The 25,032-nt window shown below is 42.1% G+C and overlaps 1 protein-coding gene across 1 annotated transcript in view; it reads right to left on the bottom strand.

Annotated features, from left to right (window-relative positions):
• The window catches only part of TUBGCP3 (tubulin gamma complex component 3), a 74,858-nt gene extending 67,952 nt beyond the window's left edge, over positions 1–6,906 (bottom strand). Inside the window, exon 1 of the mRNA XM_063102200.1 lies at positions 6,774–6,906. Within this exon, the coding sequence (XP_062958270.1) occupies positions 6,774–6,849 (76 nt within the window). The 5' untranslated portion in view covers positions 6,850–6,906. The remainder of the gene's footprint in view (positions 1–6,773) is intronic.
• Positions 6,907–25,032: the final 18,126 nt, after the last annotated feature.

Genomic DNA, 25,032 nt, shown 5'->3' with positions numbered 1-25,032 from the left:
TGGGAGACTAATCAACCCAAGAGAAAAGATAGACAATAACAGATGGGGGATCCCTGTCAAACACAGTCTCCTGTCCAATTACAGTAGACTTTAACAACAGATCAACTAACTAAAACTAATTAATATGAAGGAATAGTCTATCCAACAACGAAGGAATACATTCTTCTCAAATGCAAATGGAACATTCATCAAGACAGATCGAATATGGGAGTCACAAAAAAATATTAAGTACAAAATTATTGAAATCATTCAAAGCATGTTCTCTAACACTAATAGAATTAAACTGGAAATCCATAACAGAATGATATCTGAAAAATCTTCAATATTTGGAAGTCAATCAATACATAATACATGGACCAAAAAGAAAGTCTCAAAGGAAATTAGAAAATGAATGGAAATGAAAATATAAAACATCTAAATATGTGAGATACAGGTAAAACAGTACTTAGAGGGAAATTTATAGCATAAAAGGTTTTCATTAGATAGATCTCAAATCAATAATCTCACTTTATGCAATAAAATCTAGAAAAAGAACAAACAAAATAAAATCAAAGTACGTATTAAGAAATAATTGAATAAACCAATGAAATTTAAAACAAAAACAGAGGGGAAAAAAAATCAATGAAACCAAAAGCTGGATTCTTTAAAAAGAAAAACAAAAAGAAAGAAAAAGAAAAGCAATGGAATTGATAAACCTCTACCTCAGTTATTACTTAATATCCTTCTACTGTTCCAGGGTTCCACCAGGGAGCATTACATTTAGTTGTCATGTCTCCATGGGCTCCTCCTGACCTCCTGTGTGTACCCGTGATATGAGAAAAGCAAGAAAAGACACAAATTCAGGAATGAAAGAGGGAATACCAGTGCTGATCCCACAGAAATATAAAAGATAACAAGGGCTAAACAGCTCATGTAGGTACTACATCCTCAAGAAGGCAGACAAAACATCACTCTCCACTCCTTAACCGAGAGTGGTGCACACTGACTTTCTTCCAAAGAGCACAACATGAATGGGGGAAGAGTAACTGAGCAGTGAAAAACCTGACAAACACAACCTCGGTCGCGCAGTCAAGGTCAACACCCAGTGACAAACCACGCTGACAGAGTGTACCCACGATGTGATCAGAATGACACCTGACCTCTGTCATCTTCTTCCCAGAAATACATAATCCCAGTCTAAGAATGAGAAAAATATCAGACAAATCTCAATTGAGATACTCTACAAAATAACCTTTAATCCTTAAGTCTGTCAAAGTCATCCAAAAAAAAAAAAAAACCTCTGAGAAACCATCAGAGTCAGGAGGAGCCCAAGGAGACATGTCTAAATGTAATGTCCCTCAGCGGATCCCTGTATAGTAAAGGGACATTAAGTAATAACTGAGAAAATCTAAGAGAATGAAAATACTGAGGAAAAAATATTTGCAAAACACACGTCCAATAAGGAATCTGTATCTAGATATATAAAGAACTCTCAAAACTCAGTAAGGGGGAGAAAAAAAGAATTGAGTAAAAACATAGGCAAAAGCTTTGAACAGACAATTCACCAAAATGACATATGAATGTGGGGGGGAAGCCCACAAGAAAAGATGCTCAACATCACTAGGGAAATGAAAATCAAACCCATAGTGAGAGATCACTGTGCACATACTGGATTGGCCAAAACAAAGAGACACCAACAGTGCTGAGTGACAGAGAGGACACCAAGTGTGGAGGCTTAGAAATCTTGATTCCTGTTTGATTTTGGAATAGGGTTTTTAGGTAAATGCATGTATAGGGCAAAAGCCCTCAGGTAGGGGGCCGCAGCCCACAGATAGCCAGGCAACAGCCCATCTAATCAACTCCAATCACTGCTTAGGTGTGGGATCGTATACTTTAATGATTTTAGAGCTAATAGGTGGTTGTCATACTGATCCTGTTAAGAGACTAAAAATTGCTAAAGGGAAAGATGTGAAAAAAGTGTTTGCTAGGGGCAAGCTGTCTGTTGGGGGAAACTTCAGAGATAACTGTACTTAGATTTTATCATAAGAATGTAACTTTTGCTCAAGGGGAGGTTATCCTTTAGATAATGAGCCTGTTTGACAACGTTAGCTTTTCACAAATTGTACTTTGGAATGTCACATTGTCAATTTTACTGATGTTACTAGTTTCCATTGTTTAAGCTATACTTGGCCATAGATAACTTTTGTAACACTGCCGATGTCCTTGTGTCCTTTTGAAATGATTCAATCAACTGAATTTTCTTGTGAAACTTCCTTGTCTTTACAATAAAAGACAGAAGCTGACTTTGAATGGTGGCTGTACCCAGTTTTCTCCTCCTAACAGGGGAGTTGCTGGGGTGCAGACCCTTCAGGCTTCTCATCGCATTCGTGGTGCTTTGAGTAATCCTTTTTTCGTCTCCATTACATAGTGAGAAGTGTAACAACCAAGCACCTGGAAGAGGTTCTGGCACTCTCTTAAAAAGTTAAGCATGCACCTACTACATGGCCTAGCAGTCCCACTTGTTGGTATTTATCCTGGAGAATAAAAACATACATTCACATAAAAACCAGTGCATAAATGTTTACAGCAGCATTATCCATAATTGCCAAAAAGTGGAAACCACCCAAATGTCTTTCAGTGGGCGAATGGCTAAACTCTGGCACAATCACACGATGGAACACACTCCACGATGAAAAGGAAGGAGCTGCTGATGCGCAGACCACCACAAATGAGTCGCAAACACATTATGTTAAGTGAGAGAAACAAGTCTCAAAAGGCTGATTGCAGGCTGTATGGTTCCATTTACACAGCATTCTAGAACAGGCAACATACACAGATAGAGAACACCTGCCAGAGGTAAACAGCAGTACAAAGGAAATAACTGTGAAATTTGAAAAAACTAATAAAAATTGTAAAGGCTGAACAGCAGAATGGAAATACTAAAGGGCAAATTAAATGCAAGGTGGGAAATCAAACAAAAAACAACAATTAGAATTCACCAGGAAGAATTAAAAAAAGAAATAATGGTAAAATTTTCCTATAATTAAAAAGAAGTCCTCAGATTGAAGAACCACCAAGTGTTAATCCACATAAACTTTTAAGTCCCCACCTAGACACATTATAGCAAAATTTCAGAACATAAAAGATAAAGAGAAAATCCTAAAAGCTGCCAGATATAACTTCAAAAAGGTAAGAATCAGATGAGCATCAGACTTATCAGTAACGAAGGAGTAGCTTCAAAGCAGGCAGAGGGAAAATACTTCAGACCAAAATGTTTACATCCGACCACATATCAAAAATACGGGGATAGAAAACTGAGGGAAAATAAAGACATCTGCAGACTATTAAGCAATTATGTAGATTAGCAAATCCTGTTGACTCTATTTCTAAAAGCATATCCCAAACATGATCCCTCCACAGCAACCATCAACTGTAGTGTCTCCTAAGCAGCTGGTCACCTGCTTCCACTTCTGCCCCCTTAGAGTAAACTATCCACACAGCAGTCAGAGTGATCCCCTTAAGACATAAACACCACCGCTCTGCTCAACCCTGATCACACTCGGAATAAAAGTCAAACTCCTGACCTCAGCCCAGGTGACCTGGGTCTCTCGCTCCCCCACCAGAAGCACCTCCGGCCTCTCTCAGCTACCTCGCCATACACCGGCCACACTGTGCGTTCTTGCTGTTTCTGGAACAAAACAAGCTCACTGCAGCTCAGTGCCCGACCCTTCTCCCGCCTCTTCCCCAGACTCATTCCATCACTCCACTGTGTTCTCTGTGTAAACGCCCCTCCTCAGACAGCCTTCCCAGCTAAAGCCAACTCGTACAGAGTTTCTCGGGGCCAGCACAATATGTGTTCAGTAAACACTCGGTGAATGCCTCCACAGCAGGAGAAGGAGCAAAAGGAAATAATCTAAAATGTTTTTGTGGGGTCACAGGAGTAAGAGATAGTTTTTATTTTCTTCCTTATATTTTTCCACCCTTTCTAAGTCTTCTACAGTTGCCTTTGTATCCCGAAAGGGTTATACATATTTTCAGGTTAAAGATGCACAGAAGTAAATGCAGCTCAAGTGAAAACAAAAACTCCAGCTGTGTGCCTTCTAGAGATTCAAAAAATGGCTGGGGAAAAAGCTGAATTGTTTAAGACTTAGGTTTCTGCCTTCCTGCTCCTCATCTATATTTCAGCTGGTAGACAGGACAATAGGACGGGGGTGGGGGGGTCCACATGAGCTCTGTAGAGGAGGACAGCACCTAAACCAGCAACCCTCAACTCCAGATGCAGGTCAGAATAACTTGTCACAAGTCTTCAGAAAGTTCATGGAAGGATTCGTATCTTTCAATTCAATTTTTCCACAAACTTTTTGAAGTACCTTCATATTTTAATGTTTCAAATGCCAAAATCCAACAGAAACAGGATCAGAGATGTGGCCCTAGAGATGGGGCCCACAATATTAATTTTGAATACATATCAAATTTAGAGGGTTCAAAATGAAAAGCCATGTTAGATACAGTAAAAAAAAGCCTACTGCCCTCAACTGTCTAGCCACCAGTTCCCCTTCCCACAGCCACCAGTGTTATCAAGTTCATGTATAATCACAGAAGATTCCAACGCACAGCTGTAGTTGAAAAGCAACGCTCTAAAACGAAAACATACAAAAAGACATTTGTCTAGATTGTGCTTCTCAAACTTTTGGGTCTCCGGGCTCCTTTACACTCTTAAGATTGAGGACCCCAAAAAACTTATGTTTATGTAGGTTACATCTATCCATAGTTACCATATTAGAAATTTTAGCCAAGACTATTTTTAGATATTATTTTAAAATAACAATAAACCTATTAAGTACAAGTATCAAATGAAGCCTGTAACTTTGAAGTCTTAATATACATTTAATATACACTGATTTGACCAGGAATACAATCATAAAATCAAAGGAAGATCATACATTATTTGGAACTTCATCAAGGGCTCTTCACCTTCTTGAAAAATCATGAAAACAACAGCAACACCACTGTGGCACTGAGTCATCAAGACAACACTCTTTTGTATCCTTGTAGCTTATAGCGTACTCATAGCAGTACTACACGTGAGGGCAATCACCTTACTCCAACGCTGTGTACTGTAGTCACACCTGAATATTTATGTTGAAATACTTATCTAATATAAACTCCCCCTTATTTCTTCTTTACATCATAGTTAGAGGATTACAAAGTTGTTATGAAAAGAACTGTCGACTCTGAAAGAGTTGAAACACTAATATCCAGCACATTGTTTACAACGGTAGGAATAATGACTATCCACAGAGATAAGAAAATGTGCTCCTGGGAGGGCAGAGCTATTAACACAGGATGTTCCTATCACTGGCTGGCAGTATGTGTTTCAAGCAAATTCACAGATGTTATAAGTTGGAAAAGGTGGGAAAAAATGATTATACTAACTGAAGATTGTCAAGCAACACCACACGTAGGTGCTTTGCTTCTGATGGTCCCTTGAAGCCAACTGTGTAAACTTTTTTAAAAAATACCTTATGAAAATCTGATTCATATGAAATTAAGTAATGTGTCTATTATGCCTTGATTTCATGTTATTAAAAAGCAATATATTACAAAAGCATAAGATCAATTGTTTATAACATGCCATTAGAAAATGAGGTAATTAATGAAATGTTCTATGGAGTTTTCAGATAAAATGCCCACTAATGAAATTTTTTTAACGTAAAATATTGTAAAGGCAGCAACTAATATTGATCTTTTGCTCACTAAGGTAGAACAAACAAAAGATAAGACGAGGTAAGCTACTAAATACCTACACATTTGAAATTATGACTTATCATAAATGTGTGCAATCCTAGCCCTCCAGAACATAGCAGAGAGAACATCACCTTTAACGGACTTCATAATATATTTTACTCAGAAGCTCCCTTCAGGATCTCAGAGTCCACCTACTATTAATTTAGACATATTTCTAAGTGGAGAGATGGCAGAATACAGAATGTTGCTGAGAAGTATTTCAACCTCCTCGAAGAGATAAATCTTTCATGTCTATCAAAAGGAGCCTCAATGTAAAAAAAATTTGCAAGTAGAGAAACATCATTCTAGGTCACAAAGACTGACTTTCAAAATTGAGTTATTACAATGGGAATGTATGAGTGTGCGGTTTATCCTCGGAGGAGAAAACTGCTACAGCGAAAGCACTGGTGTTGAAGGGGGTAAGTCATAACTAACAGGTAGTTACCTGGTTTCTCCCCTGATTAGCAACGTCAGATGGCGGGGAGTCAGTGTGCCCGCGGCAGGGCCGGGAGAGCAGGCCCCGCTCAGACCCCCAAGGCCTCCGCCCGCCGTCCCTGTCCCCGAGCCCTCCCCAGCCGCAGTGGCCGCCCTCCCTCCCTCCTTCCTCAGGCTCGGCTGAAACACCTCGGACTCTCTGCAGCGGGAAAAGCGGCAGCTAAGAGCCGGGCACCCCCTCGCGTGATGCTCAAGCCCGCTGCACTTTCCTAACGGAAAAGGGACGACGACTGGCTCGCCCGCCCCTCGCACCCTCCCCTCCGCGGCGCGGTCACAAACGTGTCACCGGGACAGGCCCGCCCGCGCTCTGCCCCACGCCCCATCGACCCGGGAACGCGCAGAGGCGCCCTCCCGGGGCGACACCGGAGCAGCGGACAGATGCGCGGCTGCCGGCCTCCCCGTCCGCACTCGCGCGGGCCTGCCACCGGGAAGGCGACGTGGATGCGGCCCGCTCCGGGACCCGCTCCGCCTGGCCTCCGCTCCCTCGCCCCGGCCCCGGCCCCGACCCCTACCTTCGCTCCTGCCCAGGATCCGGCAGCACAGGTTCTGCAGCAGAACGTTGGGCGACTTCTGGTCCGGGGTCGCCATCCTCGCCCCGATCCGGGCGCGCCCCGAGGGCCCCGCCCCTGTCGCCGCGCCGCGCGCCGGCCCCGGCGTCCCACGGGCTAAGGCGCGGGCGCCGCCGGCGACGAGGCCGCCATTTTCACGGAACCCGCCGACGGCGCGGGCGCGTCCCACAATGCCCCGCTTCCGCCGGCGCCGCGGCCGTGCGTACGGCGGCCTATCGGTCCCCCCGTGCCGCCGCGGCCCGCGCGCAAGGTTCCGGTCTCAGAGTGGCCCCGCGCCGCTGCCTTTGGGCTCCGTGTGGCTTCGGGGCGCTGTTCCAAGGCATCGGCTTGATCCACGCTTTCGGCGGGAGAAGTCTGCTTAAGAAGCGCGCGCGCTAGGATTTCTGACCTCTGTGCAGCAGCCGACACCTGCGGTTTGACCTCTGTGCAGCAGCCTCAGAGCCCCACACGGTCCCCGGTCCCAGAAGGATGACAACGTCGTGCAGGAGCGGGGACCCGTCCCGGCCGAGGCCCGCAGACACGCGGACGGACGAGCACGACCACATCAGCCCTTGTGTGTGCCGCGGCAGAGGCCTGCACGCGGGCGCCCTCGCCCCCCAGGCCTGCAGCCACCTGCGGAAAAGGTTGAGACACAGGACACAGGAGAGGAAGGTTCCGAGACCCCGCAGTTGAAAGATGGGGGACCCGCACCCGGCTGCAGAACCGTTGGCCGATGAAGTCTTTGTTGTTCTCAGCCATCATGTGTGGGGATGTTTGTTATGCAGCAGCGATAACTAACACAGGTTACCTCTGCCTGGTGGGCCACCCGCCTTAGTGGAGGATATGTCCACCGTTTGTGTATTGACCCTCAGACCTGTCACCTGCCCTTCCCCAATCTGCTCTGTGTCCTCAAGACCGCCCTAACACAGGCTCCCTGGACAACCCACCCAGCAGGTTGAGCAAACGGGAGCAAGTGGTAGAAAACTGGAGAGAAAGAGAAGGAAATAGGCAAAGTTTTCACCCTATGGCACTCGGCCTCTGACTTTGTCTGCGGGAGTAGCTGAGTCTCCTCCATGGCAGTGTCTCTACCAGTCAGCCCCTTCTTGGATGGTTCCAACGCGCTCTCTACAACACTCAACATAGATGCTCCCATTGGAAGGTTTCACAATAGGGCTATGTAAAATGTCATTCTAGGATTGAATTACTTATGTGTAATCCACGTGAACACATTTCTGAAGGTGGATAATGAGGCAGTAGTAATTCATGCTATATTGAAGTACCAAATGGCTTATATTATTATGTGCAGCTGCTTGGGACAAAGTGCTAGCTGATAGCAAGACTGGAAAATTAAGTAGCTGCTACAACAAGGTAGTGATGATGACTACAAAGACCACAGGTTGGGGTGGAGTATATTGGAATGCATTCAGAAAGCTTGGGTCTTTTCATTTGTAGCTTAAGTGCAGCCATAGAACTAAAGAGCTCCTATAGCAGCCTTAAAAGAATCTCTTATTCTTGCACCTGCAAAGTAGTCAGAACTGAGGACCAGATCCCACACCTAACTGTTCAGTTGTAAAGTATGACACAAGTTGAACACACAGTCTTGACAAGTCTCTTGTAGTAAGGTAGGTCATTCATCGAGAAGAAGTAGGACTCTGAGGCTTGAGATGAAGACATTTGGATAAAATGTGAAATCTGAAGTTACCCAAACCTTCTTAAACTCAGCATGCAACCTCTCCTTCTCTGTACACAGAGACTTTCCTTGATTTCCTGGAGCAATAAGAATGGCTATTCTCATCAGCAAATATATTAATGTGGAATTCAAAGGATTCGAATAATCCAAAAGGAGGAATGAAAGGGCTGCCAGAGAAACAAAAATCAAAGAGGCCAAACAGAAAACAAATTTTTTAAATGGTATGCTTAAATCCAGCCATACCACAAATATTAGTGGATGAAACATTCCAACTAAAAGCAGAGATTGTCAGAATGGGGGGGGGGGAAGCAGGGCCTAATTATGTGCTATATATAAAAGACATTTTAATATAAAGACAAATATATTGCAAGTAAATGAAGAGAGAAAAGATTTACCATGAAAACAGCAAGTATAAAAGGGACTTCAGAAAGTTCATGGGAAAATAATCAACTAAGAAGAGTAACAAAAAGAAAATTAAATTTTTAAAAAAATTTTTTTAAGTTCATGGAAAGATTTGTATTATCTTTTAATTCTGTATTTCTACAAACTTTTCAAAGTACCCTCATAGTAAGGTGAAAATGGCACATTAATGCTAGGTAAAATAGACTTCAAGACAAGGACTATTACCAGAGATAAGGAAGGACATTTCATGATGATAAAAGAGTTAATTCATTAGGGAGACATAAATAAATGTATATGTCCTAAAAGCAGAGTTTCAAAAGAAGCAAGAGGGACTTCCAGAGAGGATGGGTAAAGATATAAGCAAATCCTCTCCACAAAGAAAAAGGTATAAAACTGGATAAAATTGTGAAAATTAACCAAGTCAGGGCACTGAAAGGAAACCAAAGACAGACAACAGATTGAGAAGCATTCATGCTTGGAAAAAAATGATCTGGCTACCAGCGAGAGCAACGTGCATCCATAGCCTTCTTGCCACAGCTGCTCAAAGCTTGGTTGGCAGGAACCACGGTATTGATTTCCAGTAGAGGGCTGGCTGCCCAAACCATCAGATTTGCTCCCAGAATGAGCAAGCTCAATGTGGGGCCAGAAGTAAAAAGCCATGGCTCTGCCAGATGAGGAGGGGAACACTCACAGACACATGAACCTGAACTTGGGGTCCCACTTGGTGCAAGCGGCAGACCAGGAGAGTTTTAATGCTGTGATGGTTAATTTTGTACATTAGCACAATGGTTAATTTTGGCTGGGCCACAGTGCCCAGGTATTTGGTCAAACATTATTATGGGTGTGTCTCTGAGGGTGTTTTTGGATGACATTAACATTTAAATCAGTGGATTTTGAATAAAGCAAATGGCCCTCCCTAGTGTGGGGGAGCCTCATCCAGTCCATTGAAGGCTCAAATGGAATAAAAAGACTGACACGTCCTGCCCCCTAGCAGATGGTTTCTGCCAGCAGATGGCTTTCAGACCTGAAGTGCAGCACCAGCTCTTCCCTGACAGCCCACCCTACAGAGTTCCGTCTTTCCAGCCCCCTCTCTCATATCTATACACACACAGACACACACAAATGTCTAAGATAAGCTTCCCATAAATATCTGGCTGACAGGGAAACCATGCATGTGCCTGGGGGTGCCTGGGAGACCCTGGTAAAACAGTAAGTTCAAGGAGACATGAGAACTGGCTGCAGTTTTGGATGAGTTTCCAACCCACATATGGACCCATCAGCAGAGTATGAAATCTTCATAGGCCAAATCATGGTTTGCACATACATCATGCAGACACATTAGAAACGAGGCAAAAAAGAAAAAAAGAATTTTTAAAAACCGTAGAAATATTGGTGGTTGCATGACATAGGGGAGATGATTTCCACAGATTAAATCAGGAAGTTTACAAACTCATACACGAATGAGAGAGTTAACCTCACTACAGGGCCTACAAATATTAAAAGGATGTAAATGAATGTTAGAAGCAAAATTATGGCAATAAATTTTACAACTCAGATTAAATGTACCAATTCCTTGAAAGACTCAGACTACTAAAGCTCAAGAAATAGATAACTTCAATAACCCCATATCTACTAAAGAAACTGAAATTAATAAAATTCAAGAAACACCTTCCAACAACAAAAACTGCGGCCATGTGGCTCTTCACTATTGAACTCTCTCTGATATTAAAGAAAGATAAAATATTGTGGAGAGTACTAACATTAATAAAACAAATGTATTTCACAGGACCTAACTTTTTAGAATTACACGTAGAAATGTTAAGCTTGTGAAAGACAGGAAACTTTCCCCAGGCTAAAGTCTCTGTCGTAGATAAAGAATTGTAACACAGCAAAATGCTGGCTCTAAGGGCAGATGTCCTTGGTGCAGCTTAACCTATTGGTTGTTGTTAAGATATGTTGAGGAAACTGCTTGATTGTTATTTAAATATGCTGAGGAAATTGCTGTAGGGAAAGAAAATGTTTGCTAAGGGCAAGCTGTTTGTTGGTGGATCGACTTAGCTTTTTACAAATTGCATTCTGAAATGTCACATTGTTAATTTTACGGCTGTTACTAGTTTTACACTGCCTTTGTTTTTATGTCTTTCTTTGATGATTGAATCAACTGATTTTTCTCGTGAAACTTGTCTTTACAATAAAAAAGAGAAGCTAACTTTGAATCAGGGCTGTCACATTCAGCTTTCTCCTCCTGACAGGGGAGTTGGTGAAGTGCAGTCACTTCAGGCCTCTCATGGCATTCATGGTGCTTTGAGTAATCCTTTTTTGTCTCCATTACACAGAGGGAAGTGTAACAAAAGTAACAAAATATCAATTCTATTAAAATGCTTCCAGAAAACTTAGGTGACGGGGTGCTTCCAAACTTATTCTATGAGAGCAGAATTACCCTAATACCAAAATCTGAAAAAAATATATAGAAAAAGTAAATTACACCCCACCATCCCTCTTGGATGTAAATCCCAAAATTCTAAACAAAAGTTCAATCAATCAAATCCAACAATATATAAAAATAATAACACTTATGACCAAATGAACCTTAGACCAGTGTAATGAACTGTATCCCCCACCCCACCCCTCACCCCCACCCCCACCCAATTCATGCACTGAAGTCCTAATGCCTGTGTGCCTCTATTTGGAGATAAAGACTTTGAGGAGGTTAGGGTTAAGAGAGGTCATAAGAGGGAGCCCTAATCCTACAGGACTGGTGGGTGTCCTTTTTAAAAAAAATAAATTGTATTGTGTATAAGGTGTATAACATGACATTATGGGATGCACACAGCCAGTAAAAGAGTTGCTGTAGTGAACGAAATTAATACATTTATCATCTCACATACCCATTTTTTTTCATTTCTGTGGCAAGAGCAGCTAAAATCTACTCATTTAGCATGAATCCCAAATACAGTACAGTTTTATTACCTGTCTTCATCCTGTTGTACCTTAGATCTCTAACCTGTTCCTCCTACGTATCTGCAGCTACTTTGTGTCCTCTGACTTATGTCTCCCGAGTTCCTCCCCATCCTGCCCCTGGTAACCACTGTTTTGTTCCCTATCTCTGAATATTTGAACTTATATTTTTTTTTATGTGTCTGGCTTATTCCTCTTAGCATAGTGTCCTCTAGGCTTACCCATGCTGTGGTGAATAGCAATATCTCTTCTTTTTTATTCCATTGTGTATACCACAGTTTCTTTACCCATTCATCAACAGACACATAGCTTGTTTCATATCTTGGCTATTGTGAATAATGCTATAATGATCACGGGAGTGTAGATATTTTTACAAGGTGGCAATTTCATTTCCTTTGGTTATACGCCCAGAAGAGGGATTACTGGGTCATATGGTAGTTCTATTTTTAATTTATTTACAGATCTCAATACTGTTTTCTATAATGGCTGTGCCAATAGGATTGGTATAGTGTATGTGTGTGTATATATATATATATAGTGTGTATATATATTGTGTGTATATATATATTGATATATACTCTCTTATAAGAAGAGTAAGAGACATCAGAATCCTCTCTCTCTCTCTCTCTCTCTCTCTCTCTCTCTCTCTCTCTCTCTCTCTCTCTGTGCCTGCACAGAGAAAAGGCTATGGAGGACACAGTGAGAAGCTGGGCACCTGCAAGCCAGGAAAAGAGGCCCAATCCTGCTGGCACCTGAACTTAGACTTCCAGAGTCCAAGACTGTGAGAAAATAAATTTCTGTTGTTTAATCCACCCAGTCTGTGGTATTTTGTTATGGCAGCCTGAGCAGACTAACAGACACAGGAATGTTCATCATTTGAACATTTGGTCCAACATTTGAAAATCAATCAATGTAATTAAAGATATTAATAAGCTTTTTAAAAATTATGATTATCTCAATAGATGCAGACCCTTTGACAAAAATCATATGTCTATCCCCAATTTGAAATAATAATAAATGAATAACTCTAGCTTGAGTAGAAATAGAGAACTTCCTTAACCTGGTGAAGGGCATCTACAAAAAACTGAAGTTAACACCATATTTAGTGGTGAAAGACTCAATACTTTCTCCCTAAGATGTCTGCTATCACAGAGGTTTCTAGCCAATGCACTAAGACAAGAAAAAGAAATGAAAGTCTTCCATATTGGAAAGGAAGACATAAAAACTTTTTTATTTGTGGTAGATCTATATAGAAAAGCTTATGGAATCTACCAAAAAGTTTTTAGAAGTAATAAGTGAGTTAGCAAGGTTGATGGATAGAAGATAAATACAAAAACCAACTATATTTCTATATGCTAATAATGAACAATAGAAAAAATGAAAATAAAGATCAATACAATTGCATCAAAAAATATGAGATAGTTGGGGATCAATCTGACAAAAGATGTGCAAGACTTGTGCACTGAATACTACAAACTCTTGCTGAAAAAAATTAGATAGGACCTAAATAAATGGAGAGATGCATTCTGTTCATGGCCCAGAAGACCCAATATTGTAGATATGCCAGTTCTCTAATGTATACATAAATTCAATGAGTTCTCAAAATCTGAGCGGAATTGTTTGCAGAGACTGACAAGTTGACTCTAAAACTTATACAGGAATTTAAAGGAATAAGTATGGACAAAACTATTTTTAAACATAAGAATGTAGGACACAACTGCATTCACAGCTTGTTGTTAAGCTGCTGACTCGAGCCAGTGGGGTATTGGCTTTGTGGCAGACAAGTAGATCGATGGAACAGAGTAGACAGTCGCTCACACATTTTGTCGACTGACATTCAGTAAAGGTGCAAAGGCAGGTCAATGATGCAAGGAGAGCAGAAAAGAAAGAATCAACCCCACCTCCAAAGAGCCCTCAAGGGCCTAACTGTAAAACTCAAATTCCAAAACTTTTAAAAGGTCGGGAAATAGGATTAAAATAATTGTGACCTAGACCTTCAGTTAGGCAGAGTATTCTCTGATAAAAGACCAAAGGCATGTTCCATTCAAAAAATTGTTAAATTGGACTTCATAAAAATTAAGAAATTCCACTTTTTGGAAGCCAATGTTAAGAGAATGAAAATCAAGCCACAGACTTGGAGAAAATATTTGCAAATCATGTATCTGATGAATGAATTATGTGACAAATTCTCAACATCCAAAACAAAGACAAAAAGCAATTTAAACACGGGTGGAAGATTTCTATAGACACTCCACCAAAGAAGTCCACCCAAGAAAATATACCTGTGGCAAACACACACCTGAAAAGAAGCTTAGCAAGATTCATACTCAGGATAATGTAAATTAAAAATGTAATTAGATAACAGTACACACCAATTAGATTGGCTAAAATAAAAATTAGACCATACCATGCACTGTCAAGGATACAGAAGATGCAGAGCACACGTCCCCTGCCAGTGCAAATACAAACTGGCACAATCATCTTGGAGCACCATTAACCGTGCACCTACCACATGATGTGGACACTTCCCTTCTGGCTATTTAAGAAAGAGAAAGGCAAGGACATGTGCCTAGAAAGGCTTGTCTGTGAACATTTATAACACCTTTATTCGGTATAGTCCCAAACTGGAAACTGCCCAATTGTCTACCAACAGGTGAATGTAATAAACAAACCATCTGGTATCAGTTCTCAGGAATAATTTTTTTAAAGATCAACTATTAATACAAGCAAAATCATGGGTGTATTAAACATGATTATGCTGAGTGAAAGGAGTCAGACAAAACACGTACCCACTGAATGACTCTGGTTCCATAAAATTCTGGAAGGCAGGTTAAGTGGCTCTCCGCATTGTGCTCCTGTGGTGAAGTCCATGTTCTCTTTCCTATGGGGGTGACAATTTCATGGGTATATACATATGTCAAAGGTGTCAAATAGTACACATTTTCTAATTTTTTAAATAAAAATGTTACCACACCAGCCAGCCGCTCAAAAAAAGTTTTTAATTTAGAAACTACTTTAAATAAAAATTTTATATTAATACAGTTTTAGATTTACCTAAAAATTGTGAATATGGTACAGAAAGTTCCAATATAACTGACACATATATTAGATAAAAATTAGGGAAATCTGAGTAAAGTATAGGCTTTAATTAATATTGCATCAATAGTGGTTCTTAAGTAACGAACAGGCCACTTTTGATCTGCAGGTTGTGAAGAGCTGAGCTGCCAGTGTCAGGGAGGTGGGCTAAGTCGAGGCAGAATGACAGTGTCAACCAGGCGTTTATTCACCTGCCGCAGAGCATTAGCCAGAGGCCGCCAAGGGGGCAGCGGATGTCCTGCTCTGGTTTTCCCCACGGAGCGGCACTGGGAGAGGGTCGGCATCCTCGGATGCCGACGGAGGGCGGCAAGGAGATGTCTCATGGCCCAGGAAGACCTGAACAGAGGCTTCTCCCATTGTATGGTCCCAGGGCCAGGGGAAGAGAGAGGGGGAAGGCTAGGATTGGAAAGGTCCTGAACACAGAGGGGGGGAAGTATCCCAAGGAGTTCTTGGCAGAGGTCCTGAGAGAGGCCCGGCCTGGGCTCCTCAGGATGGAGAGCTCCAGAGAGAGGGAGGTCCGGGGCCAGAGCAGGTGTGTGTGGCTGGATAGCCAGCCAGGGCCTGGTCCTTCCCCACAGCGGCCTCCAGAAGCTGCTGGGCACCAGCCGGGCACCAAGCCTGTGTGGGGAGGGCAGCTCCCCTACCAGGCCTCCAGGAAAGGCCATTGTCATTGTCTGTGGTCCTGCCTGAAAGATCATACATAGAATTTGGATCTGGAGCCAACTCCTCTTACAGTTTACTGCATTTCAATTCTATCTCAGTAAAACTGCTGTTAAAGAAGAAAGAAACATTTCAAAATATTGGTGGGATGCTGCTAAGGTTTCAAACCTTACATTAGAAAGGAAGAGCTAAAAGGAAGAGTTTAAACTTTCACATCAGAAATCTAGAAAAAGAAAATCAAAGCAAGCTCAGACCAAGTGGGAGGGTGGCGATAAAAGAGATGAGGATGGGAACCAGTGAAATAGAAAACGGTCGAAGAATAGAGACAATTTAAGAATGCAAAGGTGGTTCTGTGAAAACACAGCAGGACCGATCAGAGCTGCTAGACTAAACAAGGAAAAGAGAAGACGGAAATAGGCTGAATCAGAAATAAGGCCACATCACTGGTGTTCACGGTGAAACCGGAAATATCATAAAGAAATAGGAGGAAAAAATAAATGTCAAAAATCACATGATTTAGAGAAAATGGACAAATTCCTAGAAAGACACAAATTAGGAACACTGACCAAAAAGAGACAGAAAATTCGAATAGATGTATGTTAAGTAAACAAACCGAATCAGTCATTAAATACATTCCCACAAAGAAAAGATCTGAACCAGATGGCTTCACTGGTAAATTTTTTCAAATGTTTAAGGAAAAAATGATACCGATCCTACAGAAAATCTGTCAGAAAACAGAGAAAATGGTAACCCTTCCCAACTTATTTCACAAGACCAGTGCTGACCTGGTACCCAGGCCCGGTCAACACATCACGACAAAAGAAAACTACAAAACAAGGGACACACAGCACTTGAGCAAAATAATCGCGCGCCGAAGCCTGCACCGCGGTAAGTGGGATTTACTGAGGGATGCAAGTGTGGCCTAACATCTGAGAGCCGATCGACGCGCTGCACGCCACCAGCAGAACAAAGGGGACACTGCACGACCACAGGGAAGGCATTTGACGAAAGCAACGCCCTTTCCTAATTGAAAACTCCCAAGCTGTGAACAGAAAGGAACTTTCATGACTTCATAAAGGACATCTGTACGATAAACCTGCAGCTATCTAAGTTTCAAACAACCAGCTTTTTGTTTTATTTATTTTCTCTGCTGTTTTTCCATTTTCAATTTCATTGATTTCTTCTCTTACCATAATTATTTCCTTCATTCTGTTTGTTTTGAGTGTATTTGCTCTTCCTTTTCTAGATTCTTGTGGTGGGAGCTTAGATTATTATTTGAGACTCTTCCTCTTTTCTGATATAAGCATTCAGTGCTATAAATTTCTCTTGAAGCACTGCTTTTGCTACATCCCACGAATTTTGATATGTTGTATTTTCATGTTCATTCGGTTTGGTGTACTTTTATTTTATTTCTCTTGATTCTTACTCTTTAACCCACGGATAATGGAAAGTGTTTTGTTTATTTTTAAAGTCTGGAGTTTTCCTGCTGTCATTTTGGTGTTCACTTCCGGTTGTGATCAGAGAAGATGCTCCGTATGATTTCAGTTCTTTTAAACATGTTGAGTTTGTTTGATGGCCAGGATATGGTCTGCCTTTTTATGTGTTCTGTAGGCACCTGAAAAGAATGTAAATTCTGCTGTGGCTGGGTACCATGCTTTCTAAATACCCACTAGATGCAGTTGCTAGATCAGGATAAGCTTTTCGCCATATTTGCCGATTTTCTGGTTAGTTGTTTTACCAGTTATTGGGAGAGGGGAATTGAAGTCTCTGGCAGTACCTGTGGATTGCTCCATTTCTCCCTTCAGCTCTCTCTGAAAGTTTTTGCTGCATGTGTTTTGTTGTTTGGTGTATACACATTTAGAATTGCTATGCCATCCTGACAAACGGACCTTGATGTTATTATATAAGGTCACTCTCTGTCTCTGGTAACTGTCCTGGCTGTGAAGTCTACTTTATCTGATATTAACAGAGCCACTCCTGCCTTCTTGTGATTGTTGGCATAGTGTATATTTTTTCCATCCTTTTACTTTCATCCTAGGCATGTTGTTATGACTGAAGGGTGCTTCTTGTAGACAGCACATAGGTGGGCCGTGTTTTTATACGTGCTTCTCATATCTGTCTTCTCATTGGTGTGTTTAGACCATTTACATTTAATATAATTTGATATGTAGGGCTTATGTCTGCCATTATGTTTTTTGTTTTCTGTTTGTTCTATTTTCCATTTCTCTAATTTTTTTGCCTTCTGTGAATTATTCAAACACTTTTTAGGATTCCAGTTTGATTTGTCTATACTGCTTTCCACTGTATCTTTCTGTGGGGTTTCTCTAGTTGCTGCATTATAAGTACATAACCTCTCTCTTCCACTGTGTTGGCATTTTCTAGTTCAAGTGAGCTGTGGAAACATCACCTTTTATGTCCCTCTCCTTTCTTGTGTTTGTCATATAAATATTTCCTCTACATGCATTGAGAACCACACTAAATAGTGGTATCATTTTTGCTTCATGCATAATTTAGGAAACTCAAGAGCTGGAGGAAAGTCTATGGAGGTCGTCCGCGTTTTCACGCTTTCTGCTGTACTTTCTTCCTGGTGCTCCAATTCCTTCCTCTACCTTTTCCTTTCTGTTTAGAGAACTAGTTGCTCTTCCAGGACCAGTATGAGGACAACACATTGTTTTCCTTTTCCTCCATCTGGAAATACCTTGGCCCCCTGTTCTTTCCTGGAGGACATTGTCGCTGCATATGGGATCCTGAGTTAACAGTTGAAACGTGCTGTATCACCTCCTTCTGCCTCCGTGGTTTCTGATGCGCAATTTGCTGCCATTCACATTGGTTTTCTCTGATAGTAAGGTGTCATTTCTCTCTACCTGTTTTCAGGATTTTTTCTGTCTTTAGTTTTCAGAAGGTTGACTATCACGTGTCTCGGCATGAGTTTCTTTCAGTGTGTTCTCTTCAAGATGTCCTCAGCTTCGTGAATCTGTTTGTTTATGTCTTTTGCCAGGTTTGAGAAATTTTCAGCCATTATTTCTTTGAGAAATTTTTCAGTCCTGCCCATACTGTGCTCTCCATCCAGGACCCCGGGGACACTGGTGTTAATTCTTTTGTTAGAGCCCCACAGGTCCCTGAGAGTTTCTTTTTCTTTTCTGTCTTCAGTCTGTTTTCTCCTTGTTATTCATTTTGCATAACTTCTACTATTCTAACATTTCCAGACTTCCACTCTGGGTAGTGAAGGACTATTTAATTCAGACCAACCCTCCCACTGCAAACAAATGAAAACAGTGGACAAAATATGCTCGCAGGCACTGGAGCATAAACAAGGCAGTGGAAAATTATAGGACCAAGACTTGGGAGAATAAGGAAACACAGAGGGGTGACCTTGGCATTTGGCATGTTTTTTCCCTCAAAGATTTCTTCCAATTTCCAGAAGACATGGCTGAGATACTGAGAAGCTTAACAAAGCTTTGAACTTACTTCTGAGCCTAGAAGGACAAACATTTGGGTTTATGTCTTGATGGGGGAGGGGAGGGAGGGGGCGATGGCAGCTTGAATACCAGCCTGTCTGACGGGCTCTGAGGGCTGCCTACGGCTCTGCGTTAGGACCTGAAGGGCCAACTTTAGAATAAAGAGCAAGATGTAAACAGATTGGCCTCTTCAGAGACTTGTGTCCAGCTGTGAATCATCTCAACTTCTGATTGGATTAAGGCTTGTGTAGAATTGCTCGTGCCCCTGGGTGCTTGCCAGGATCAAACATAAATCCTGGCTGGAGAAATATAACTCCATTCTCACCTCAAAGTACCTTTTAAGCTCTCGTATAGAATTTCATTCACAAAATAAAAATTAACCAGTCACTTGAGGGGACCACTAGTGTTATGCAAAACCATGACAAATAACAGAAAATAGAAAGAGACCTCTAGATGTTGCAGATAATGCACTATGAATAATATGCTCAAGGGAGATCAAAGAAAAAATTGAGAAACTTGGCAGAGAACTTAGAGAGTAGAAAGAAGCCAGTGGAAAGTCTGTGTTGGGCCCATTTTTAGGAACAAACATTATCTGGGCGCCACATGGTGCCTATGGGTGGAGGATGAAGATGGTACCTGCGGGAAGTAGGGGAGGCGTAACCCAAGATAGCTCCAAAAGGTTTTATTGGTCCTCCAGTATTTCCGCACTCGCGAGCCCTGCGTGATCGCTGTGCTCAACATGTTAGTACAAAGTGCACGCCCGCGTGATCCTTTAATCGATTGGGTAGTTCATGGAAAGCCCCTACTTGCTTGCTTATATAAATTGCAGTGGAACGGCAATAAAGTGGAACTGCCCGGACACAACCCCTGCTGCTCTTCACGGGGCTGGGTTGGCGGGCAGCAGGCTCACTTTTCCCCGAGATCCCTCGGTCCCAACACCAGGGGCAATCCTGTCGGCTCCTTCTCCTTCTGGGTCTGCGGGAGGACCCCAGGTGCACCCCTGCAACTCTGGAATTGAAAAATATAATTTAAATTAAAAATCAATTGGTAGGCTTAATGGCAGTTTAGATACAACCAAAGAGATAATAAAGCAAAGATAGAAAAAAGACAAAACCATGCTAGAAAAAAGGATTTAAAATATGGGAAATATAAAATATATAGGGGATAGAGTGAAAATGCCTAACATTCATATAATTGGAATCCAGAAAAAGAGGAGAGAGAGAATGTGGCAGAGACCAGACCATACTGAAGAAATCATGGCCCACAATGCTCCACAACTGACAGAGACATCAAGCCAGTAACAGAAGTGCTAGAAACTGTAACCAAAACAGCTGTAAGAAAAACCACACTTAGCAGGGCCGGCCCGTGGCTCACTCGGGAGACTGCAGTGCTGATAACACCAAAGCCACAGGGTTCGGATCCTATGTAGGGATGGCCGGTTGGCTCATTTGGGAGAGTGTAGTGCTGACAACACCAAGGCCACAGGGTTCGGATCCTATGTAGGGATGGCCGGTTGGCTCACTTGGGAGAGCGTGGTGCTGACAACACCAAGGCCACAGGGTTCGGATCCTATGTAGGGATGGCCGGTTGGCTCACTTGGGAGAGTGTGGTGCTGACAACACCAAGGCCACAGGGTTCGGATCCTATGTAGGGATGGCCGGTTGGCTCACTTGGGAGAGTGTGGTGCTGACAACACCAAGGCCACAGGGTTCGGATCCTATGTAGGGATGGCCAGTTGGCTCACTTGGGAGAGTGTGGTGCTGACAACACCAAGGCCACAGGGTTCGGATCCTATGTAGGGATGGCCGGTTGGCTCACTTGGGAGAGTGCGGTGCTGACAACACCAAGGCCACAGGGTTCGGATCCTATATAGGGATGGCCGGTTAGCTCACTGGGTGAGCGTGGTGCTGACAACACCAAGCCAAGGGTTAAGATCCCCTTACCAGTCATCTTTTTTAAAAAAAGAAAAAGAAAAAAAGAAAAACCACACTTAGGCAAATCTTAGTAAAAAACACCTGAAAACCAAAGGCAAAGAGAAAATCTTAACAGCCTGACAGCCAACATTTCAGCAGAAAAAAATAAAAGACAGAAGAAAATGGAATTATATTTCTAAAGAAAATAACTGCCAATCTAGAATTACATACTCAGCCAAAATACATTTTAAAAAGAAAGAGAAATAAGACATTTTTAGAAAAATGGAAATGAAAAGATTTACCACCAGCAGAACTGCAGTAAATGAAAAACTAGAGTGTATCCTTCAGGCAGAAGAGAAATGATGCCATGTGAAAAGCTGTAAGTTCAGGAAGGAAAAAAGAAGAATGTACAGTGTAAATACATGGTAAATATGATCGAATACTGATTGCAAAAAAGAGTGTTTTTAGGCTTAACTACATAAAATTAAAATGCATAAAAATATCTCAAAAATAAAGAAGGTGGTGAATATTATTAAAATGTTCTTATGTCTTTGAAATGCCCTGAAAGAGGTAAAAGTACTAATCTGTATTAGACTTTGATTCATCAAGGATGTTTGTAATTTCTAAGGGAACCACTAAATGAAGAATGAAAATATTGATAACCATCAAAGTAATAAAGAGTAAAATATAAAACAGTTTTCATCGATCCAAAAGAAAACCAAAAAAGAAATAAAAATGACCATATTACAGGAAGGTAATAGAAAGAAATATTAGGATGGTATAATTAAATAATTATATTTTAAATATTTTAAAAATAATTATAATTTTGTTTCACAAATTACATCAAGTATAAGGGCACCAAATCCACAGAGGTCGAGTACAATTCTCACTACACCGTATCAAGGGGGCTGCCATCAACATGACCTGTCACTGTCGAGGTTGACCTTGATCACGTGGCTGAGGGGCCACTTGCCAGGCTTGTCCACGGCAAAGTGTCTCTCTCTTTTCCTTTCCATACTGTACTACCTGAAAGGAGGTCCCTGCACAGCTCACGCTTAACGAGGGAGTCACTGTGCTCCTTGTCCTTGGAATATCTGTATAAACTGTTCTGAATTTTTCTGCCTGGGGGATTTTTCTATTCTCCCCTTTATTTATTTATTTACTTATTTAATAATGTATTTATATCAGTATGTGCATATGGATATTTATTTTATATTTTGGGTTGTGATCCAATACTACTTTAGTTATTTCATTGCTCAAATTATTCCAGCTTTGAACATTTGAAGCTCTTTCAGTTGGTTCCTATATCCTTTTGGCATTCCCTCTTCATTCTGAGTTTTTAAAAAATAATTGACAGACTTCGTGGATTTTTTTGGTACCAGTTTAGATTTATAAGAAAATTGAGCAGGTGGTAGAGAGAGTCCCATGTACCCATGGCCGTCGTCCCCCACCCCAGTATACAGTTTCGCCTATTGTTAGCATTTTGCATTAGTGTGGCCTATTTGTTACAATCCATGAACCAATACTGATACATTGTTATTAACTAAAGTCTATAATCTACATTAGCGCAGTGCTCAGGGCGATGGGACATGGGGTAGGACAATGAATTCCGAGTTCATGTGCCCTCGTCTCATTTGTTCCCCTGTGAAATGGACCCTTCGTCTGCAGCAGAGTTGATGGGATACCAGACGGGTGGCTTCTGAACACAGCTGCTAATCCTTCCATCCGTCCCTGTGTGAGTGTGCTTCTCCTCTCCTTGATATGGTGAGCTTTTCAATTCTCTTATATTCTATCTTTCATGTCACATTTGTTATTGTAGGGGGAAAATGCATTTGACCTGCCTAAATTAGAAGCATTATGATTAATGAGGTTATCAGTACCCAACTCAGTTAATATAAGGATCTTCTAATGATTGATTGACTAAAACTAGTGAACCATCTTTTAAAGCACAATTAATTTATAAATTTACATTCGCTTTTCTTTTCTTGAAATCATAATGATTTATGATTTATTGTTCTGACATCACATCAACAGATTGAAACTTCAATCGGGCTTTGAAAAACTCACATCTTTCAGGAAAAGGACATTAACGTGCTGCGAGGAGATGAGTAAATTACTTCAGAAGTCAGAAGTCTTTTGAGCCGTCTTCTTTCTGTTGTCTTGTTTTGTGAGCATGTAGTGTCTCTTCTGATGCTCTTTTGGTTGGATTTGCTTTCCAAAGGCTGACATCTGACACGGCTCTACTATAAACAGCAGGAGGACGAGGACGGAGCAGTGCTTTTGGCCTGCCCCCAGGTGAGCAAGCGGCAGCCCCGCTGCCCTCTTCCAGAGTCGTGCTGCCTGCGTCCTTCCGTCCTATCACTCGGGTCTATAGTCACAGCTCTTGAGGCACGTTAGGTTTTTTAGTGTGGTGTTCAGTTGGAACACTGCTTCTTTAATTTTAAAAGTATTTTCATCTAAAAACACTGCTAAGAAAGAATACAAATGGCTCTTCATGATGGTGATGAAATATCCTTGTTTGTACACAAAATCCTATGACTAATATTCTAATCTTTACCTTTCTCCTCATATTTCCCCATTTAATAATGCACGTGCCGTGAGCTCTAACGTCACAGTCCTTTCATAAACTGGTGTCACGTTCTCATTCTGCTGTCTGGGCAGGGGGTGGGAATGGATCACTTCTCTGGGCAGATTTAACAACTGTTGAGGAGGAAACGAGGTCGTGTGAGAGCGTGGCCAGGCGTCCGCCTTCTCCGAGGTGGGTGCAGCGTCTGCAACGTCGGGCTCTGAGGCTGGACGGGGCAGAGGAGTCTGATCTATCTGGAAGGTTAAGACGACACCTTTCGAGTCAGGCAGAAGTTGACAGCTGGACGGTCCTGCCGAGGATGTCCCTCCTCACATCTGTTCCCAGGCATATGAAGTGGGCTTAGGTGTCCCTTTATAAACACGTTGTAAAAGCCTTTCACTGGACCAGGCTTGCTCTGAAACATTGTTCGATTTTCGTGTGGCCTGTCACGTCTGGTAAGCCCTTGGGAGCCAGACGTTGTCTGTCCAAATTCGTGACAGGCCAGGCACTTGGAGGCCACGCTACAGGGAATGCTGAGTCCTGGAAGTCGTGGTGTCCACACTTCCCAATGTGCCGCTCCAGCCATCTGGGATGTCACTGCCGTCCTTCCAGGGATGGTAACAGGGCCACGCAACGCTGGCCGATAGGCACTTCAGAGTGACATTTCTGATTTCAGGGTCAGTCTGCTTCTCCCCATTTTACAGAAGTGGAAGCTGCGATCTGAAGTCATGATAACTTGTCCAAGTTCACAGCTAGGAGAAGACCCCGGGTCCAGATCCACGTTGTCAGACCCCCAGGCTGCCTCTTGTCCAACAAAGTGCCTCTCACTCAACGTCACTTTTGATTGCTTAATATATTTTGCTAACACTCTCCAGTGTCTTTAGCCCTTTAGTCCTTAGGAATTAGAGGAAAGCTTCAGAGGAGAAATCCGATAAGGCATTTGAAAGAAAGAAGTTAATGAGTTTTCCAGATGGTCAGAGCGTTCACTCCCCTTTTGCCTGAACAAATGCCTCACCCGAGTTATTGGTGCGAGGAAGGCAGCCTCGTCCACAGCAAAAGCTCCAGCTGCAAACTCCGCGGCGAGCCCCAGCGGTCAGATGAGGCCTCGAAAGGCAGCTTGAATAATACCCTTTCCTCTGCATTGAGCATTGCGCTCAGCGACTGATTGGAAGCACATGAATAACTAGACGGGCCGTTTATTTCTATAAATATAGATTGTAAGTTACCTTGGCAGCGGCAGGCTTCGTCTCATCTCCACATAGTAGAGAAAAACATCTGGTCCTGGTCACGTTTTAGATCTGATGTGCCTCACAAAACAACTGAGTAGACTGCGGCCCGGTCACGCGCGACCACTACTGTCTGTTCCTTTTACTTAAAATTAGCTCGGATGTATTTTTAAAGAAACAGCTGGAATAGACGGTATGAGTCAAAGAATCAAAACCAAGCGAATTCCCCTGTCAATGGGTTTTATGCATTCACG

The sequence above is a fragment of the Cynocephalus volans genome, chromosome 7, assembly GCF_027409185.1.
Source record: "Cynocephalus volans isolate mCynVol1 chromosome 7, mCynVol1.pri, whole genome shotgun sequence".
NCBI classification, from domain to species: domain Eukaryota; kingdom Metazoa; phylum Chordata; class Mammalia; order Dermoptera; family Cynocephalidae; genus Cynocephalus; species Cynocephalus volans.
This window is presented reverse-complemented; position numbering and strand designations above follow the sequence as displayed.